This window comes from Eulemur rufifrons, chromosome 8 (genome assembly GCF_041146395.1).
Source record: "Eulemur rufifrons isolate Redbay chromosome 8, OSU_ERuf_1, whole genome shotgun sequence".
Lineage (NCBI taxonomy): Eukaryota > Metazoa > Chordata > Mammalia > Primates > Lemuridae > Eulemur > Eulemur rufifrons.
In genome coordinates, this window is record NC_090990.1 from 107,367,940 (window position 1) to 107,388,615 (window position 20,676).

At 49.1% G+C, this 20,676-nt stretch overlaps 1 protein-coding gene across 2 annotated transcripts in view; it reads left to right on the forward strand.

Annotated features, from left to right (window-relative positions):
- Nucleotides 1-7,559: 7,559 nt before the first annotated feature.
- TBX15 (T-box transcription factor 15) overlaps nt 7,560-20,676 on the forward strand; it is a 108,855-nt gene continuing 95,738 nt past the window's right edge. Inside the window, exon 1 of one of the 2 annotated variants that reach the window (XM_069478901.1) lies at nt 7,560-7,721. Coding sequence is in view for 1 of the 2 variants with exons in the window: in XM_069478900.1 (XP_069335001.1) it covers nt 9,239-9,443 (205 nt within the window). In the remaining variant the exon portion in view is untranslated. Of the gene's footprint in view, nt 7,722-9,238; nt 9,444-20,676 lie in introns of those variants that run through there. The other variant, XM_069478900.1, reaches the window with a different exon arrangement.

Sequence of the window (20,676 nt, forward strand, 5' to 3'; positions counted from 1 at the left end):
CCAACTGGAGCCGCCTTAGGGCCAGGAGACCGCGCGGGACTTTTCCGCACCGCTACGGACGTGCGCCCTTGAGGGGTGGGGACTCCGACGGCGAATTTGTATCTCTTACCCAGTCGCATTTCCCGGAGCTTGTGTGTGGCTTCACGGGAGCCCTCCTTGGGCTCCCCTGTCAGGCCAAATTAAGCCAGCTTTCTCTTCCTAGTGGAGGTTTTTCTTCGGAAGTCCAGAGTTCTTTCTGCTCCCTTCCGTTTGGCCCTAAGGACCTGGGGGTTTTCTCTCCCTGTCCACTCTCCCGCGACAAATCTGATTTCCGAGGCCGTAGCTATTCTGAGAAATAAACCAGTAAGTGCTCGGAGCATTGAGACTCATTCTTTATTTGCATCTCAAGGACCCCCGAGTGAAACCCGTGAGTGTGTGTATGTGTGTTGGGGGAGACCCAGGAGGGGGACTCCGTTTGAAAACACTGAGGGCCCATCACAGGCAGCAGCGTCCCGCCAGCCGTGACGGAGTCACGCAGATGGCGCTCCCGCGGGGTTAACACACTCGGTCCTCAAGCAAGCCAGTCTGAAGGCAGACAAGGTTTGCTCCGCACTGGCTACCGGCCACCACCGCGCGGACAAATTCCACTCAGGATGAGCAGGTGCTTTGAGCTGAGCTGGGGGCTCGGAAGAGTCCCTGTTGCCTCCGACTCTCTCGCTTGCCATCCTAACAGTGTGTGGGGGATCAGCAGCCCGGAGAGTATTGGTGGGTGGGGCTGGAGGTCCGGAAGCATTCAGGGACTAGGTGGCTTTGGGACTGAGCCAATAAAGGGTCAGAGCCTTGGAAAGTGACGCTTCTCAGGTGAAGCAACCCAGGCCGACTGGGTCTCGGCCCCACGAGGGCAGGCCGCGTTCCGGCCTGAGGTGGACAACAGGATCCTAGTTGGCTGAGCCCAGCCAGGAGGTGACGGCCTGGAGCTTCCCTTCCGGGATCAATCCCTGTGGCTCGTGCCCTGACATCTGTTCTGCTGGGCACTTGTCTAAGCCACGCCTTGAGTAAAGTCAGGATGAGAACCCCTGCCCTGTTATCCCCTTACTTGCAAGGATGCTGGGCACAAGCTGGGAAGAACTCCCTCCCGTGTGGATTTTAGATCCCAGCAGGCATTTTTAAACTTGTATAAGACAATTTCATGAGTGCCCCCGTCTTTACCCCGGTCACTTGCAGCAGAGAGAACCCAAATGTGCAAAGTTGCAGGGAGAGAGGCTGGGGGTATATGAGTTAAGAATTCTGGCTCTAGAGCCAGACTATCTGCCATAAAGACTGTGAGACCTTTGCCAAGTTGCATAACTCCTCCACACTTCGGTTTTCTCATGTGTAAAATGGGGCAAGTAATACTACTTCTTGGCTCATGGAACTTGAAGTGGGTGGAGTGAGTTAGTCTCTGCAAAGCATTCAGCACAGGGCCAGACACAGGGTAAAAAGCTCAGTAAATATTAACTCTTCACGATTGGAGCAGACCAGAAAGAGAGGAGACACAAAATGAGACCTGGTGGCAAGAGAGAAAGGGTGTGAAAATAAACACTTATCTTTTCTCTCTCTGCTTTTCCTGGAAGGAAAGGCCTCTGGATAGCATTGCCTTCTGCTGTTTTCTGAGCTGGGTCAAAGTTCTCATTTTCAGTGGTGAAGGTGGCCAAGGACAGCAATATTGGTGTTGGTGCAGTTCCCACCTGGGTAGTGCCATTGGCCCTTGCCCTCAGAGCCCTCAAACTTTGTTGTAGTCCCCTAATACTGGAGACACCATTGATAATTAGGAGAACATAGATTCACAGATTGTTCCATTCTGGAAATACCTTCATTTGTCTGGATTTGTTGGCATCCTATGAAGTCCTTGGAAGGTATGTGAATTAAGTATTTTTCTTGGTTAGAGACAGACAACTTTCTTCACTCCTGGCTTTCTGGGATACTTGGCTGGGGGCCAGAGTGCTATGCCTCTTGCAGCTGATGGGGAGGAGGGACTGCCCCTCCCCCAACTCTTTCCCAGCAGCAGGCCAAGGGACTCTGGCAATGTCTGCCTCTCCACAGACACCCATATGTGTGTCTCTGGTATAAAAGAACATTGAATTTCTAAAACATCATTTTAAAATTATATACCTGAATCTATATCTATCCATCTATCTCAACAACTTCAAGGGCTCATTTGTCCAGGAGCAACTGTGCTCCTGGTGCTGGTGATCTCCTTACTCTGGCTAGTTTTGATGTCACCAGGTACTCTATGCCCAGGAGTTCTGGATTCCTTCCCACACCCTTTGATTTGGTTTTGGGTTGAAGAGGTAGCCAAAGAATTATGGGCCCAAACCATAGAAAAATCTTCTGAGACCTAGCTCATACTCCCACCTGAGTCTATGAGCAGAGACAAGTACAAGTCTGGCTATGCCAGCTACTCCGACCTTGGCAGGCTGCAGGAGCTAATTCCCCAGCCCCACCTTGAGCTGCATGATTGGTCCAGTGTGGAGATTTGTTTTCTACTCTCTTTCGATAATGGACAGTTCATTTTCTACTGTTGTTGAGGACAGATTGACCATAAGGAGGCTGTAAAAATCCACATGTGGGTTTTTGTAGATGATGGCTCAGGGCTGGGTAGGCTCCTGCAGTTCCACTGAGACCACTTTGCTCCTAGGTGGCCATTTTATTAGTGACAAATGAAATCCAACCACTTCTGGAAAAAAAAATCATCATATCAAGGCCCTAATGACTCAGATTGGTTGCCTTTACTGCTAGTCCTCTTGCCCTAATAGATTTCAGTGCTAGGTGCCCCTCTCCCTTGCCTCACCTTCTGCCCGCCCCAGCTTCTCCCACCCTGCAGGAACTGGGGTATCCTCTTTATGTCCCTGAGTTAGACATAGGGTTGTCACTGAGTTAGACTTCAGGGCCTGATGCAGTCTTTCCCCCATAAAATTTAGATAATTCTTCCTCTGAGTGGAAAAACCAAAGGGATAACTCTTTGCTTAGCCAAGCACCTGCAAACCCAGCAGGAAAGCACGGATGGGATCACATAAAGGGGTGAACTTGGAAGTGCTAAGGTCCTGAGACCAGAAAGAACCCAAAAGAATTCTCTGGCTCCTGTGATTTTGCTTTCTGGCCCAAAGCCCGCTGGCTGAAGGGCGGAAGGGACTGCACATGATAAAAAGCAAAACAAGACAAAGCTCTGTTGCTCCCACTTGGCCCTCTCCTTTCTCTGCCGGTCCCTGCTGGGGATCCTGGGGCTTCGGAAAAAGCTCTGATGTCCCCCAGGCACTGGATGGCTCTCCCAAAGGGCAAGGCTTGGAGGCTGGTGCTCCTCATTCTTCCCTTCTTTTATTGCCTCAGAGACCTTGACCAAGCAGGGAGCTCTGTGCAGATAAAGGGGAGGAGGTTACAGGACAGCCACATGGATTAAACTTCAAGAGGGAGAGCCCAAGGAAGCTGTGGCTTGCAGCCAAGAGATGCCGCAGGCAGAATGTGTGTAGATTTCTGCAGACTTTGGGGGCAACTGAGTGTGTGGCCAAGATGTTTCCCCATATACCTGTGTGTGATGCTATCTATGTACCCAAGTCTGTGTTGTTTGATTCTAGAAAGATACATGGGTACACCCGTGTGGGTGTACAAAGTATATACATGCATGGGTTTGTTGATGAACATATATATGGCTTTGTGTAGTCACAGGAGACATGCATGGCCCTTGTACTTACTTACAAGTTTCTTATACAAGTACATGGTAGTTGCTGGTGTACCCATATTTATTTCGGGGTGCGCACTGGTGACCTCAAAACTTGCTGACTTTGGATTCAGTTCTATGGGGCTGCCAAGCAACCCTGAGAGTGCGGAATATTACCTTCCAGCCCTCCCAAGCAAAGCAAAGGAGAGGACCTGGAGAGCCTCCCAAGAAGCCACTTCGCCTTGTACCCCAGTCCTGAGGTTCTGTTGCGCCGTGGTATCCAGGGGCAGGCTCCTCCCTCGCGCTCAGTGGGCTCAGCTTAGGCTTAAAGTTTCGCATCCTGCGAAGGCTGGCAGGACCAGAGCTGGCGCCTGCAGCGGTGGGTGCACGCTGCAGACGAAGGTCAGGCTGCGGCGCTGCGCGAAAGGCCGGGGGAAAGAGGAGCTCGGCCTGGGGGAGCAGGATTTCCTTGCCTCTTGGGCGCGGCCGCTCGGGGCTTGGACACACAAGGCTCTCTTTGTGGAGGGGCCCTGCTCCTGCGCAGACCGAAGTCAGCGAACAATAGCGCAATGTTGCCGCCCGCCGGGCCGGGCTCTGTCGGCCACACCGCGGCGGCCGAAGGCGAGGAAACCGGGTGGCGCTTTTTTATAGTCACAAATATAAAATCGGGACTTTACCCCCTTTTGCTCGCCTCTTGCCCCAATGCCGATAGAAAGCAGATAAATTTATGAAGGGCAAGCTAAGAGAATAATTACAGGGTGAAGGCCGTTAAATTTTATTTCCAGTCCCAAAGGCAAAACCTGCGATTTTATTGCAAACATCTGGAAAGACCAAGAGATGGGCACGCTGCTGGTTTAAAATAAAAATAAAAGATTTTATTTCGCGAAAACAAAAAAACATCATTAAAGACATTTCGCCCCCACGGACTTTATTTTTTAAAAAGTGTGAGGGGGTGGTTGAATAGTCAACGAAGAATGAAGGTCCCACAGCTCTGGGCGACCTGAACGAACCTGGGCGACTGGAGATGCTGTCGATAAGAGTGGGCCCGCGCCTTCACCGCGGAATTGGCATTGGGCAGGAGTTTCCAGAAATCGACTCCCTCTCACCACGCCCAAGGGCTGCAGACCAGTAATTCCCCCTCGCCCCATTTCATGCTCTTTTGTTGCTTTGGATAGCCAATTTGGGAAAAGAAGTGAAAAGTGGAAATGTTGGCCTCATCTTACTGGAAGATTCGATCACAGCAATAAGAAGACCTCAGGTCTGTCCAGCACCTGACTGATATCTTGCCTGCTTTTCTTAGTTGTAAAATATTTGGAACCCTTTCATTCTAAGGAGAGGGAAACTGAGGCACAGGCCCTTAATCAATCAATCGACTTGCCTAAGGTCACACAGTTTGGGGCTGAACCAGACCTAGTCACTAGGCTCCACCTCGCCTTGGAATCCCGATGGTTTCTTCCCACCCCATAGACGCCTCATAATGTTTTATACCTACCTTGATGTCCAAATTCATTGTAATTCCCTTGCCTCTCACAGGGTGTCCTGCCCACATGTTTAGGAGCAGCCTCATATGTCCTGCTGGCCAACTATTTTTAATGTTGTTTTCAATTACTCAAAACTTCAAAATCAAAGCTGCCTGTTGGGTCACCTTTGTATTGAGGCATTAGCAGTGGTGGTATTTAAGGTGGTATTTGGCATGGGGTGATGGGAGGAAAAGATCTGATGGGTGTGGTAGCTCCATTTCTGGGAATGCCTGTTTGTGTTTATGACTTTTCCCGATGCTGCAAAACTCTGTTTCTCCTCTGAAAAATCAAAATATTTGGACATGGTCAATTTTAGGTGGGCAGTTACTGTGCTGCCCTTCTCCTCCTAACTTTTCCTCCTGTCAAGGCTTGGCTTAGACTTCCACTTCCCTGTAAGTCTCTGCAGGTGGTCACTGATACTCCAAGGTTTCCTCTGACTTCCCAGGTACTCATCAACCTTTCCTCTTTGGGGTCCTGAAGGGGGGAAGGTGAGGGCCTTTAGCTTAGTCCTTGTCAATCAGCTCCAGGACTAAAATGGACCCATTTCAGGGTGAATCACCTGCAGGATCCACCCAGGGCACAAAATTGGAGACTGTAGCTGGGAAGCCTGGGGAGTGCTTGGGAAATTAGTCTCATAAACTGGGGATCCCACTATTTTCCCTAAAGGTTAAAGGAAAGATACTGGGGTAGTGAGAAGAGATTTTAAAAAACCTTTGATGTGATCAGGGGGAGGAAAATGCATACCACACTTCCAGATTCTTACATTTAATCCTACAACCCTCCTTTTCTCTTTCCCCCTCAATAGCTTATGTTTATACAACTATGTCACACATATTAAGCCATCCTGCATAATCTTTCTCCAGACCTTTTCCCCCATCAGCATAGAGTCACACACCAAGGAGTGTATGCCTCTAGGATAAAACTTACATCGAATGCTGTAGAGTCACAGAAAATTTCACTGCCCCTCCCATTTACCTAGAGGAAACACCTATTTTTGTGGCTGCTAAAAACCAGCCTGCTTTCATTTGGGTCGATTGGTTTTAGTTGCCTAACCCACAGTTCTAGGACATGTGTGTATGTGTATGTGGAATGGGGGGTGGGAGCAACCTATGTGCAAGCTGAAGGGGGTTGTGTAGGAACTCCTCAGAGAGGCGTATATGTGTGCCGGGCATATGCTTTGGGGTGCAGTGCATGTGCATGCCCGTGAAGGCATTGCTCATTCTTCCGTGTATGTCTCTCAGACACTGACTATGGGCACGTACAACGTTCAGGCCTCTGAACCTACATTTAGGTTTATGGATAACTGAAAAGTCCTCTTTTTTGTGTGAGTTTCATGATCTCAGGGAGGGTGTGTGGTCTGTGGTGTATCCACTTCTCAATCCAAAGCAGGGCTGTGAGAGAGTGTGAAGGCAAGAGGCTGTCAGAGAGAGACAGGAGATACAGACCGATGGGGAATGAAGAAAGCTGGGAAAATTTAGAGGCCAGCCCCATCCTACCCCACACAGTCTGGTCGCAGCAGGGTTCAGCCACGGGCAGAGAAAAGCCAGTTGACACCAGAATTGGGAGCTGAGAGGGAGTCCTGAGCCACCTGGGAGGGAAACTGCGCTCTCCCGGCCTGCCTTGTTTCCAACTCCTTTTGCTGAAGCCCAGTAGCAGTGAATTCGAGATCACTTTCCCCGACGGCTTCTGGATGCAATGATGAGTGGTGGCTGAGGTGGGACACCCTGTGCCTCTCCACCCGGGCTCTCCAAGTCCGCTGGCCAGAGCGGCAGGAGACGCTGAGGGGCTAAATGCTTCCAGTTCCCCAGAGTTCTTGTACATGCTCCCTGCGGACCTACAAGCCTGAGATACAGGGTCCAGGAAGGCCCAAGAGGCCAGGCTTGGCTGAATTGCACGCATCCGGTGGTTTTTCCATGTTTATTTTTGCATTTACTACAAAGCTAGTTTCCTCTCTTCTAGATTGGAGCAAAATTTGAGGGGGATCCAAAAGTGGCTCTTTATGCTCTTCTTCAAAGAGGCCCAAGGCGCATTCATGACACTCAATTGTTATCTTCAGCACCAGAGCGCTTCCAACTACAATAGCAAAAACTAGATTTCCCTGGGCCCCACGGCAGTCAGGCAGGGAAAGCGTCGGTTCAGAGGCCGGGCAGACCGTCTCTTCTTGCCCCAGGTGAACGGGCGAGAGCTGGTTCTCAGGGCCTCCAACAAGCCCTAAGCCTGCCTGACCTAAACTTCTGGTTCCGACCCTGCTCCGGGCCTGGCTGTCGGCGACTTCTCTGCTCCGCCTCTCAGTCTGTCGCCAGCCCCCAGGAGCTGGCTTTCTGGCTTCATTGCGCAGGCATAGAACCGTCTCGATGAGGGCGTTCGGACGGGAAGATCAGGCTGTGTCTACGTAGGCCGCTGTCCGCGAAATCCGAGACGTTTTTCCAGCTTAGCAGGACCGACTTCGCGGGTCTGAGCTTGCCTCCGCGTAAGACTGCGCTCTGGGTCTCCTGCCGCCGGCGACCAGTGTCGTAACTTGGGAGGAGGTGTGGGAAATAAGAACGGCCTGGAGTGTTGGATTTTAAGTTCCTTAGAAATCCATGTTGAACGCACTGTCCTGAAATTTTTAAAAGGCAGGGGGTGGGAGTCGGGGGAGATTGGCGGGGCGGGGAGAGCCAGGCTCTGGAGGTGAGGATTTGCAGGGAATTTTGAAAAAGCTCCTTCTTCTGGGTCAAAATTCCTAGCTGCTCTCGCTTGGCACCCCTCCGTGGTTCTCCAGAAAAAGAGCCCGGAATAGGCGAAGTGCAGCCCAGCGTTTGCGCCGCAGGGCAAGGCGGTATTTGCTGCGTGCGGGGCCCAGCCTGAATACGCCTGAGGAGCGCGCCCTCAACCAGGCGCTCTACAGCCCGCCTGTAGCTCTCTAGGCGCCGGTGTCTCCTCCTCCACCAGGTAGAGCTGGAAGGAGGAAGCAGTCTTTAAATTTTCAGTTCCAAGACCCTGGATAGTAGCAGCACTTTGTTTCGTTTTGCTTTAACCAGAATTGCTTATAAAACGTTCAACAGGAACGTAAAAATCTGCGTGGCGAAATTCGGGCGGAACCAGCAGATCTAAAAGCACCTGGGGGCAGGCGCGAGGCTATCAGAATCGTTTTCTGGGTTTTTTTTTGGACAGGTTAACATTTTGTCAGAGCCCCAAAATTCCAGATCTGCAACTAAAATGACACTGGGCTTGCAGCGCCTATGAAGCCCAGATTTGGGAGGAAAACGTTCGGATCTGGGATTTGCAGAAGTTTCTAAGGGTGATCAGACCTCGACTTTGAGCTTTCCTCCCTCCTCCACCCCCGCCCCCCGAGTAACCCACAGGGGACCGGGAAGCCAGGGGTTAAAGTCGACCCAGGAGCATCCAGGCGACGACAGGCGCTCAGCCTTGGCCCGAGCCTCAGTCTCTCCCTTCCTCTTATTGGTTCTCGCTCTCAGGGTTTCTCCTGTTCCCTCCTCGCTATTGGTTGGGGGCTGGCTTTTTCCCCCCTCGGTCTTTTTCTTTCTCCCCCCTCCCTCTCCCTCACCCCTCGGACAGGAGCGCACCGCCTGCCCCCTGTTCCTAGGGAAGGGAGGAATTTAGAGGAAAAAAAAAGTTTCCCAGAAGTTTGGATCAGAGGAAGGACGGGAAGACTAAGAGAGGAAGAGAGAGGGAGGAGAAAAAGCGGGAGGGAGGAGAGAGAGTAATAATAATAAAAAAAAGATGAAGTCCAGTCGGCACAGCCTGTGAGCGCCTGCCGGGGTGGGTGGGAAGCAGGACTCGGGCGCTCATGCAGCGAGCGAGCAGCGCTCGGGGCGCTCGTTCCTAGCGGCTGGGGCAGCTAGGGGCGCCGGTCCTACCCGGCGGCGGAGGGCGGGGAGGGCGCAGGGGGAGGGTGCAGAGGACCCGCGGAGCCGCCGCCTCAGCCTCGGCCGCCGCGCCGCCGCCTCTCCCGGGCTGGGCCCGGCGGGCGCTCAGAGCGTGAGGGCGCGGGCTGCTCCCTCGGTAGCGGGGGCGAGCCGGGGCCAGGGTGCGGGCGGCTAAGATGAGTGAAAGGAGAAGATCTGCAGTCGCCCTGAGCTCGAGAGCACATGCCTTCTCCGTTGAAGCCTTGATCGGCTCAAATAAAAAGCGGAAACTGAGAGACTGGGAGGAGAAAGGGCTGGACCTGTCCATGGAGGCGCTGAGCCCCGCAGGCCCGCTCGGGGACACCGAGGACGCGGCCGCACACGGCCTGGAGCCCCACCCGGGTGAGTGCGTCGGGTCGGACCGCGGGAGGCGGGTGGAGAAGGGACGCCGAACGAATGGCCAGTCCGCGGGTGAGGAGGAAGGCCCTGCCGCTGACACCCTGCCTTACTCCAACACCAGTTTCTTTTTCTTCGCGCAAATGCCTTGAGCCTTCCTTAAATTCGCCAGAACCAATGTGGGGGGCTTGCCTGAGCTTTGCATTTTGGTCGCCAAACTCAACAAGGAGGCCTGTTTAGTCGCATCTCGTCTTCTGGGAGCATAGCGCAGCGTTCCCGGTGCTCGCAGCGGAAGGGCTACAGGCCCTGGGGTTAGCGGGGGCGCGAGTCGAAGGCAATGGCGGGGGCAGAGAGGTGCTAGCACTTCCCAGGGCTCGAGAGGACCCACGCGCGGTTCTCGGGACGATGCCTCAGTCATGGGGAATGCACTGTTTGTCTCATTTAGCTTTCGACCTCCGTCCTCACCCTTCTCCCAGCAACTTTTCGGGGGTGGAGCATAATTATATTTCTACTCCGTTGGCGTTTACTGAAACAGGAATGGATGTTAGACCCCTGTGCCCTGGGTCACTCTTCAGGGCCCACATCTCTGAGTATTGGCTGGGGGCGAAGGGGTGCGATTAATTTGTGTCTGGGATCTATGCATATCCTATGCATATTACGTGCACAGAACACACAAAACTTAGGGCGGATGTCGATGTCTGTATTTTAAAAGAAGCCTAGGAGGGAGGAATACAATTTAACGTTTTGTATTAAGTGCCAAGGTTTCAACTGTGTAAAACAGCCCGGCAGAACAGCTGTTGTCAGAAGAATCTTGCGCCGCGCACACACACACACAACGCTCGCAGCTTGGTTTAGTGGCTTCAAAAACCTTCCAGCCCAGACTTCGAAAATCATGCTGGAGGTGTTCGTGCTGACCAGCCAGAGCTGGGAGTAGATCCGGTCCGCGTCCTGGCAAGCCCCGGGAGGGGGTGGCGGCCCGCATTGGGGTAGAGGCGGCCCAGAAGCTTGGGGATCCCGGCCGGAATGCTGGCCAACTCGAGGAGGGACAGCTGTCGCTTACATTTTCTCTTCAGGCAGTGACAGTTCAATTTCCATGCTCCTGAGGCTAATAATAACGCGATTAGTGGGTGACCTGCAGAGACAGGGTTTTATGAATTCTCCGTGTTCTTGTGGCCCGTTACGGTATTTGGGTTTAGTGCTGGGGAATTATTTTTATTAGTCGATGAAAAGAAAATTAAAAGGAGATTTATTTCGTCCGTTCAAGCCTTTTCCTGTCTTTGGATGCGGGTGCCAGTCCACGCGGACCCCTGCGTGGGCAATCCAGAAAGGAACGCATGGCTAATATGTGTTTCCCTTCTCTGGCTAGAGTCTTTTTCCTCATCTCATTTATCTGTTATCAAAATCGGGCTTGGGCTTTCCTACAGTTAGAAGTTCTTGTAGGCCTTATGACAGTTTACTATTTCCGAGCTTCCTTTATTTTATTTTCCCGATTGTGGAAAAAACAGAAGTTATTTAACTGCGCATGGCAGACGCTGTGTCCGCAGAAATTTTTCTCTTGGGAGGCCCCAGTTCGCCTGGAGCCTGTTTTCGGTCGCATGTTCAAAAGGGCCAATATGTGGGGTCATAGTCAGGGACTCAGATCATGGTTTGTTCTTTCTGCTGTTCTCTTCAGCCTGTGTTCCACCCAGGAAGTGGAGAGACAAGCGAAGGGATGGGGCAAAAAGAAACCATTCCAGAGCCACGAACGTGTAGAATTGGGCTCCAGAACTCTGTTCACTCGCTCCTGCGGGATGGGGGTGGGGTGGAACACCTAACTTAGAACTAGCTTTATGTAACACGGAGTGAGTTCAGTTGGTCAGTTCCCATTACTTTATCATTTTTTTAAAGAAAAGACTGGGCGTTTGGATTAGAGACAACGAAATATATTTGTGGGGCGAGAGTTCAGAAGGAAGAAGCTGAAAGCTGAGAGCACTCGTGGGCGTTCTGTGAAGCCAGGCTACAGGCTGGGCCTGGCTTTGTCTTGGGCCTAGGGGATCCCTAAGTTGGAGCCTAAGGCTTTCTTGCGATCTGGACAAAAGATGAGAAAAGAGCTTTCAGAAAAAGGGCTCTGTGGCGTGAAGACGCGGCAGTTTCAGGAGCAAAGGAGGCGGAGCTGCGGGCTCTGGACCCGGACAGTAGCGGAAGGCGCGACCTGGGCTTGGAGTCCTTTTAATAGGCCTTTCTTTTTTCTAATATAGCACCCTAACAAACGTACACAGAGCCACATTCAAAGATGTGTGTATGGAGGAGTAGCACAGGCAACCCTGTTGTGCCCAGGGCAGCGTCTCTGCCCTGCTGGGCCTCACAATTCTGTTTAAACTGTCTTCTTGTTAGGGCCTAGAGGCCGTGGCGCCGCTCTTCCACTCTAGGCCGATAATAAGCCAGGAACAAGAAAAAACAAAACACAACAAAAATAAAAACAAAGCTACCACGGGGCCGGGGGAGAGAATTAAACAAACACACACACAGGCGCTCACAGGCAGGACACCCGCTTAGAGCAACTGTATTTATCATGCATACCATCTCTCTCTGATATCACCGTTTTCAGTCCGCCCTACTGGAGCCTCAAAAATCCCAGGATCTTCAGACAACCCAAGGGTCACATTTTGATGTTTAACTTTTATACAAAAACACGGCCTTTTTCTTCTTCACAGCCCATTTTTCTTTCCGCATCTGCACAGAGCTGGCTTTAGTTGGCGCCCGAGCACCCGCAGCTTCGGGCGCCAACCTGCAGTAGCGGGGGACCAGCCTGGGCTGCGCGCTGGAGACACTCCTCACAGGGTACAGTATGTATTTTAAAAATTTTCCACCGAGCCTGGTGGCCCCGAAAAATCCCGAGGCCCATCGGCCTTTGAACAAAGGCCTGTAAGGTACCCTCTCTGTCATACCCGCTCTGGTACTTCGTCTTTTGGGGAAACCGCTAGGACTTGGCCGCCACAGCTGGAAAGGGTCTCAAGACCCGCGTCCGAGGAGCCTGACTCTCGAGCCTGTTGCCCTCGCCCTCTCCAAGAGCAACAGAAGAAGCTTTCAAGCTAGGATCGGCCAGAACAGCTCCTCTGTTTGTGGCCTTGCAAGTATATTTCAGGCGCCCGGCAGCGCCATCTGTGCTCGGACCCCAGCGCGGGCTCCACCCGGCTTCCCCAGCTCTGGCTCCGGCCTTTCCCGCCAAAATCCTCCACAGAGCTCGGCCGAGGCCGGGTCTCCCGCGGAGCGAAATAATTTAAACCTTCTGCGAAGGGATTTTCTTCTCCAGAGCCTGCGGTCCTGGGCCTGAGCCTTGCAGCCTTGCCGCTCCGACGGCCTGGGGAGGTGGTGGCGCGTGCGGGTGGGCACACACAGGTAGGCACACCCAAGGACACGCGTGCACACCCGCTAGGCGCTCGCAATCTCGCATGCACACGACCGCTCAATCCCTAGTGAAATTAGACATGAAAAACCTGCGCAGAAACCGCGGCTGCCCCAAGGCACTTTCTTCTTTCGAGTTACTGAGATCAACTGGTCACATGAATTAATCTGCCAGTTTATGGTTTGTTTGCTCAAAGTAAAACTCTGAGATTTTAATCTTGACATCACCTCTCTACCCACCCCCAACCCCCAATAGGGAAACAGGGCGAAACGGAGGAAGTGACTCTTCACTGACGTTGAAGTAACGGATAAAAAGTGATGAGTTTGAAGCCAGCGGGGAGAATGTGCTTGTGCGGGGCACAGGCCTGGGGCTCAGATCGTAGGGACTGGGTGTGTGGCGCGCAGGGTGAGACGCCCAAGGGTCTGGCTGGGGTGGAGTCCCGGACAAGGAGCCCTGGTTCCTCAGTGCCGCGTGCGCCCCTGCTCTGGTGTTGGCCTTGAAGGTACCTGGCCCTGGCCCCGCCGACAAGCCAAGTGTGGGGCCTGTCAGGTCAAAACTGTCTTCCGCGAAGGCCACCCCTTTGGTAAGTGACCTTGTGTGAAGGGGAATCGAGGGGGGAGATAAGGTTTGAATTTGTCATTGGCCTGTAGGATGATTGTTCGCTGGGGAATGACTGCCAAGGGCCTTTGTCGCGCGCTAGTCGAACTAGAGATACCTTCTCGATGCGTGGGGCTGGGAGAGCTCACCGCAACGTCTCTGGGGCAGCGGGGAGGCTTATGAAGACATTCTTTGTAAAACACTGGCCCTGGCGCGGTGGCATAATAGAAGCCAATAGGAAAAAGGAAGTAATTTTAACCTTCTCCAACCTAAAGAAATGACAGGAGCAAACTGCTCAAGGGCAGTAGGGAGGACAGGGAATGGGGAAAACTCTAATACTTGGAGTCTGGGCTGTGATGGGGAAGAAGGACGTGCACTGGTTTGCACCTCCGCAGGTCCCCCACCCCTACCCCCGCCCGAGCGCTTCAGAAGCCAATAGTGACAGGCCTAGGAATAACAAGAAGACTTGCGGGCTGGAGGGAGGAGGGGGTCTCTCCCTCGCTGCCTCGAGGTGCGGGACTGCCCTTCACCCGCCTCTGAGGCCGCCCGTCTCTGCACCTCAGATACCCACTCAGGGAGCACAAACCCAACGGACAGCAAGGCTTTTCTAGACGGCTCAGGGCACAGACTAGCGGCACTGCAATTCTGAACTCTGGTCACCCAACCCAGCGCTATTTCTTATTGAACACTGTATTTGGGTTCCGAACTGGCCACTTGGGTTTCCTAATTTTATAGGTGAAATTCCCAGAAAGAAAATTTCATGGGGCAACGTTCATGCTGGGAGAAAGGGAGAGTTAAATTTCCTACAGTGGAGTTTGGACTGAAATTTTATTGACACAAATCCGCTGCCGTTTTCCAGACACCTCCTCCCCATATCAATTACTTCAAATGGTATACAAATCTTTTAATTATGAAAGGAAATTAGTTTAAAATACCTTTAATACAGTATGTGAGGAGAAAGTGAAGAGTGTCATGAAATTCCTAAACTAGGGGCTAAAACTAGAAATATTGGGTATTGGTGGTTTGTGCTTCCCATTTATTTGTATAATTTCCTGGCGTGTGTAAACATGAGTTTAATGAAATCAAGTCCTGCCTCATTAATCCTTCATATTGGGTCACAAGGAGAAAGGGATAAATATGTTTTGGCTCAGAAGACCTAAACATTGTGTTCATCCAAGCCTCTCCTAGGGCATTCTTTGCTATTATTAAAGACTGAAATATTTCAGGTCCATCACAATCATTCTATCGCCAAAAAATAATATTAATAAGATGAGAGGACTTTTTTGAGATCCTGATTATGGACTCTGGTAGAACTTTATTTCTCACACTTGGGAGAAAAGCAATTACTTCTTAAATCTGTGAGTTCCTTCTCAGGATGGCTGTAGATTAAAAGAAGAAGAAGAAGAAGAAGAAGAAGAAGTAGTAAGGCTGAACAGTGTAGATTCCACAGGGATAAAGAGCAGACTGGCACATTATCTTCTTTTCTCCTTTCTGAAAATGCAGAAATCCATTCAATGACTATTCTGGGAGTGTAGCTGGTTATTGCTTTCTTACTCTCAAAAGACAAAGTTGTTCAATAGGAGAGAATATTTAAGTGATTTTCCCATTAGAGGTTTATGTTTTGACCTTTTCGGATACTTTCCACAAAAGGGAAAAGTGAGAAACTGGTGGAATATGGAATCTCTTTTCCTTCACTTTCTCATCTGTGTGGTTTATTTTTGCTTTGCTTTTTCTGGTTTCTAGTAATCGTGGAATTTTATATGTGCATGACTGAGATACTCTGGGGTCTGCACTGGGAACAGCAATTAGCAAATTTATAAATCAGTGTCTGTTTATACTTCTTTGGGGGAAGGATAATCATTAGTTAATTTAAGTGAGGCCCTTGCTGTAAGTGTCAGGGGCGGAAAATGAGACTTGGTAGAGAGGACCTGCTGTGAAATGGGAAAAGGTGGGGAATTCAAGCAACTAGTGCAACCAATCAACATTTATTCAGTGCCATTAACGGCTTCACTTTGAGGCAGGATATTTTGCTGATGACAAACTGGCGATGAGCTTTTGATACCAGAAGTGAAAACAGGCCTTGCAATGACTACTTTTCATTTTGTACTTTTTATATTGGCCAGTGTTTAGCTTTGTTTACAAATAAATATATTAAAAAGTATATTCACAAGTATATGTGTTTATACACAAATTTATGTCAGTGAACACCATAACACCACCGGAACACTATATTCACATCAAAATGCCAGTTTTGAATGGGATATAGATAATATTTCAGAGATAAGAAACTGCCATTTTTGTTTGTGTGGAGCCAGTTTAACAAACTGGGAACATGTAAAATTTGGGAGGCCAAAAGTTTTGTCACCCCTAAGTATCATTTCAAATTCTAGAGAATCCCGGATTTGAAACTTCTAGGTAATGGGCGTTTTCATTTGATTCTTAAATGATAACTTTGACCAAATTCTGAAAGAAAGCACCGGAAAATGAGACTGTACAGATGCGATTTAAAAGAACAGGGACAGTGGAAATTTTTCTAACTAAATTTGGCATTTTGTTTTGTGAATAATGCCATCTTCATTTTGGATGGGTAGAATGCTGCTTTTTATTCTGAAGAGCGATGTCATGTTCTTCTATGCAGAAAGTAAACGGAATAACGAACAGAAATCTGAATAATAACGGTTTATAGAAACATTTCGAGAGAAACATTGCAATTTGGGGAAATAAATTTAAGAACATTAGAAGGACATTCATATGTCTATTTGTCTTGTATTTATTTCTACACTATAATTGCCAAAGCGCAAATGAGCTGGCTGTTTCCAAAATGCTGACATACACTTTAGAGGATTAAAAAACAAAAACAACCCACAACAGATAACCACAGAGTTCCCTTTGAAAGGGAACATTACGGGTCATTATTATATACCTCGCCCAGAGCCGTGGAGTTATAGCGCCCAGTTCTTAACTAGGTGAACCGATTTTCCTAATCCCATCACCTCAGCGTTCTCTTTACTATCCCCCAGCCAGGAACGTATAAAGTCCCAGATGGGTCTCGAAAAACAATGAACCCCCTCGATGTCCTCTCCCTGCCGCTCACGTCCCCTCCCCCAACGGCCTCCACGCAGGTTGAAAACGTCCATTTCTTCCCCCACTCAAAGAATTTCAGATGCTGATTCACCGCGGAAGGAACTGGGATTGCATCTCTTCCCGTGAACCCGTCCCTAGGAAACAGGGCAGTTTCGGCGACCTTCGTAAGTTAGAATTGGGCCGTGGCGGCGTCTGCTCGCCCTCGCCCCTCGCCTCGGCCTCGGTGGCGCCGCGGGGCGCGAACGGCGGCCGGATCTGCGCCCCGGACTGCCCGGCCTCGGTGCGCGGGCCCCGCCTTCCCGCTCTGGCGCCCGGGCTCGGCTCGGCCCCCGCTCGGCCCGGCTGGGTGCGCCCGGGGTGGTCGCCGGGCCTTGGAAACAGGGGATCTGGAATCCTGAGGCTTGGCCGGTGCCCTTCTTAGCTCTAATTACACTCTGGAGAAATGTGGGGACTCTGGGGCAACTGGGAAGGCCTTGGTAGAAGACACTCCCCCCCAAGCAGGACCCCCCCACCCCGCCCCAAACGACAAATCAAAAAGCAAACGGAACCGAGGATCTTACACCTCGCGCCCTGAGGGGAGTTTGAGCTTTTGCTTTCATCAGGCAGAACAGATTTCCGAGGAATCAAACTGACTTCAAACATCAGCAATTAGAAACCAAGAATCCCTCGGCCTGAAGAACTTTTAATCCCTAAACATTTCCAAATGGGTAATTCTAGGGTCAGTAAATATCGTAACCAGTCTGTTAAAAAGGAAAGTCATCCTGTGGGTTGAGACGCAGAGGATCCCCGGATGCCTACGAGGCAGAGATGCCCCCGCCCAGAAACCGGGTACTGCCCCCTGAGACAAAAGGCCAGCAAATGATTGTCCTTCGCGAGGTTCTCGGGGATTTAAAGCAACGAAATAATTATTTTGTCAAAAAAAAAAAAAAAAAAAAAAAGCAGAAACCACCCAACTGTACAAAGTACACTGAGAAGTGACTACTCGTCACTGAGAAATAACTGCGTTCTGTAAGAAGCCCATGAGAATGGCTTCCCTTTTAGAGGGAAGTCCTGTTCCCGGTCATCCTCGCTCCAAAGTTTTAATCTCACCAGACTATAGGGCCCATAATTGTAAACCTGGGGGGTTGGGTGGCTTGGGTGGTTCAGGGCTTCCATTCTTGCTGCTGAAAAATAAATAAATGATTTTCAGTGGAGAGGGGCAAGCATTTGTGCCAATAAGTGATTATGAACACAGCAATTCCTTCCCTGGGTTTGACAAAGTTTCCTCAATTCAGAAGGTTAATTGATAATTCAACTTTTTTTTTTTTTTTTTTTGGCAGTAAAGCCTGGGATAGGCTATATGTACAGGGGCCATACCTAAGCTCTATTAGAAAGATTTAATTAGAAAATTAAAGGCATAAACAAACTTGTAGAGAAAAACTGAATTGTAAACCATTTCAGAAACCTTAATTGCTTATGTGGCTGTCAATGAGTTCTTCACTGCACTGTGAAGCTTTCCCCACAGACCCTCATATTCTACATTATATCCATGATTTATAGTAGAAAGAGGACTTAAATTAGGAGTCAAAGATTCTGGTGCTAGCTTTGCTATTAATGTTAGAACCGGGGATATTTGTTTTAAAGGCAGACATATTAATGTTGAAAAAAAATGTTTTACAGTTATTTCACAACCACTGATGAGGCCTCCATTTCTAGTTCGTGAAGTGAAGGAGACAGGCTCAAATGACACCTGAGGCACCTTTAGCTGTAAGATGCTATGATCCTGTTAACTTTTGTTTTTTAAAATATTACCATTTTTCTCCTAATGCACCTTGGCCATCGCTCGATGTATCCCTTACTTTGTTGGAACGAGGGAAGTTTTAATACAGTTGTAGAAAGTAACAGTAATAGCAACACAAAAATTTTTTGAAAAGGTTTTTAGAGCTAGAATTAAGAACTTTCATAAAGTTCTTGGAAAAGTTTTCATATTCATATCACATGTCCAGAAGTCCTGGATCAGTAATTTCTAGTCTTTTGTGTATGGTGTAACCTATTGTTGCTTGTGTGAACACTGCTGAAAGGCTCCTATGGCACTAGTGAATTTAAAGGAAATGTAAGTTATTCATGCTTTGAACATTTTCTGTGCCATTCCCGGGAATTACTAGAAAAATTCTGTGGATTTGAAAAATGAGGTTTGAAAAAAAGCAACTTAATTGTTGGTAAATTGAATTGGTGGGCCAAAAAAAAAAAAAAATCAGTTGCCCCCATTACTATTTGAGCGTGATGGAAAGCACTAGTAACCATTTTCCATGTCTAGTCTGCTAAGCCGAGATCTTGATCTGGCAGAGATGTGAGAATGCTAAAAGGATGACTTAGTAACAGGCAAAACGCTTGTCAACAAGATAGATCAGAAGACAGCTTAGCATTCAAGACCTCTATTCATAGCTGCTGAACTTGAGGGCAGGGTCAGAGGCAAAACTGTGCCCAGCACACACCTAGGAGGGTTTCTCATGTTTCTACCTTGCAGGACTTTATTTCTTTGCAGACTTCTGCAGTTGGGCTCAAACCCTAGTGATGGCTCCCCACCCTCATTTGATGCCCCTATTCTGTACAACCCCTGTGCAGACTTCTGTAGTCATGGAGCCTGTGGATTTCCTGGCCATCTTCTCTCACTACCACCCTATAAACTGCTGTAGGCCAGGGAGCTTGTTTTCATTGCTTTTGTAGCTCTAGTAACATAGCACAAGTGTCTGGTACATGGGAAGCACTTAAAAAATAATAAAACTATAATAATAACAACACAGTAAGGACAAAAAGTAGTGACATTTATTGAACATGTACTATGTGCCAGCCACTGCAATATATATGTATGTATATATGTTTATACATATAGATATACACACCTATATATACATTCCAAATAATACTATATCAGAACTCATTAAATAGTTATCTTATTATCATTTCTATTTGGTGCAATGAATGAATGAATTATACAACATAGTGGTTAAAAGCTCAGATTCTTGGGGTCAGACTGCTATGTCTGAGTCTTGGCTGTAACACTTGCTAGTAGTATGACGTTGGAGCGAGTTAATCTCTCTCAACCCCATTTTCTGCATCTGTGAAACTGGAATAATAAATGTGTACATCAAAGGGTTGTTTGAGGATTAAATGAGATCGTGCACATACAGGAACAAAGGATTTAGCACAGTGCCTGTTATTCCTATCAACTGAATTGGTAGTGGTTACTCACCTTAGTGACCAGCTTGGATAAGAAATTGTTGCAAATGGTAGTCTAAAGCAGCCACCACCCACCCCTCTCCCCCGGTCTTTGGCTTTAAATGGAATGTTTGGGACTTGAAGTGGCTACTTTGTTTGTAGCCCATGGTTAGAAACAGTACTGAATCTGAGTACATGTTACTAATAAAATAAAAAAGAACTTTGAGAACTGTTGCTATTCAAGGTTCCACTAAGGCAAAAACCCAGCACCTGAGTGAGCATGTGAGGGAGGGAGGGTGTGGAAGGCTGGAGATCTGCTGGCTGGCATGCAGTAGGGAGGGTGCGGGCAGGCAACAGGGCAATAGGGAGACTCAGCTTTACTAGCCCCCCAGGAACTCAGCCATGAGAAGACAGAAGGGCCTTTCTGGATGCAGGGAAGTGGAATAACACAAGCATATTTCTCTTTGGTTAGTTTCTGATATTTCTACCTGCGGTCCAGAAATCCCTGAGAGGTCAGGATTTATCTGATAGGAAATAGGAAGATTCACTCTTTGTTTATAAAGCCATATTCTGATGTACCCCCAGAATTCTGGGCAAAATGAGCCAGTTGTGCCAATTAGTTGAAGCTGCAGTAAAGTATTAATGGGCATTGCTTGGTTGTGTTAAAAAAAAAAGAGGAAAGGGACTAAATTAAAGAAAAACATATATTTGAGCTGAATGTCAGGGAAGAAGAGATTGGACAACCTTTTTTTAAGAAAAACAGCAGAAGCCCCAGCCGTTTTGTTGGAACGCACATCTGGCTGCCCCGGTGTGCTCAGTTTTCCTCCTTCTAGAAACAGAAGCCAGGATTTGATCATCATATATATATATATATATATATATATATATATAAAAAATTGTTTCACCCTAGACGTTGTTTATAGTGTTTCCTGGCAGCAGAAGGGGAAGGTGACTCTCCTAGGGAAGAGGAACAGA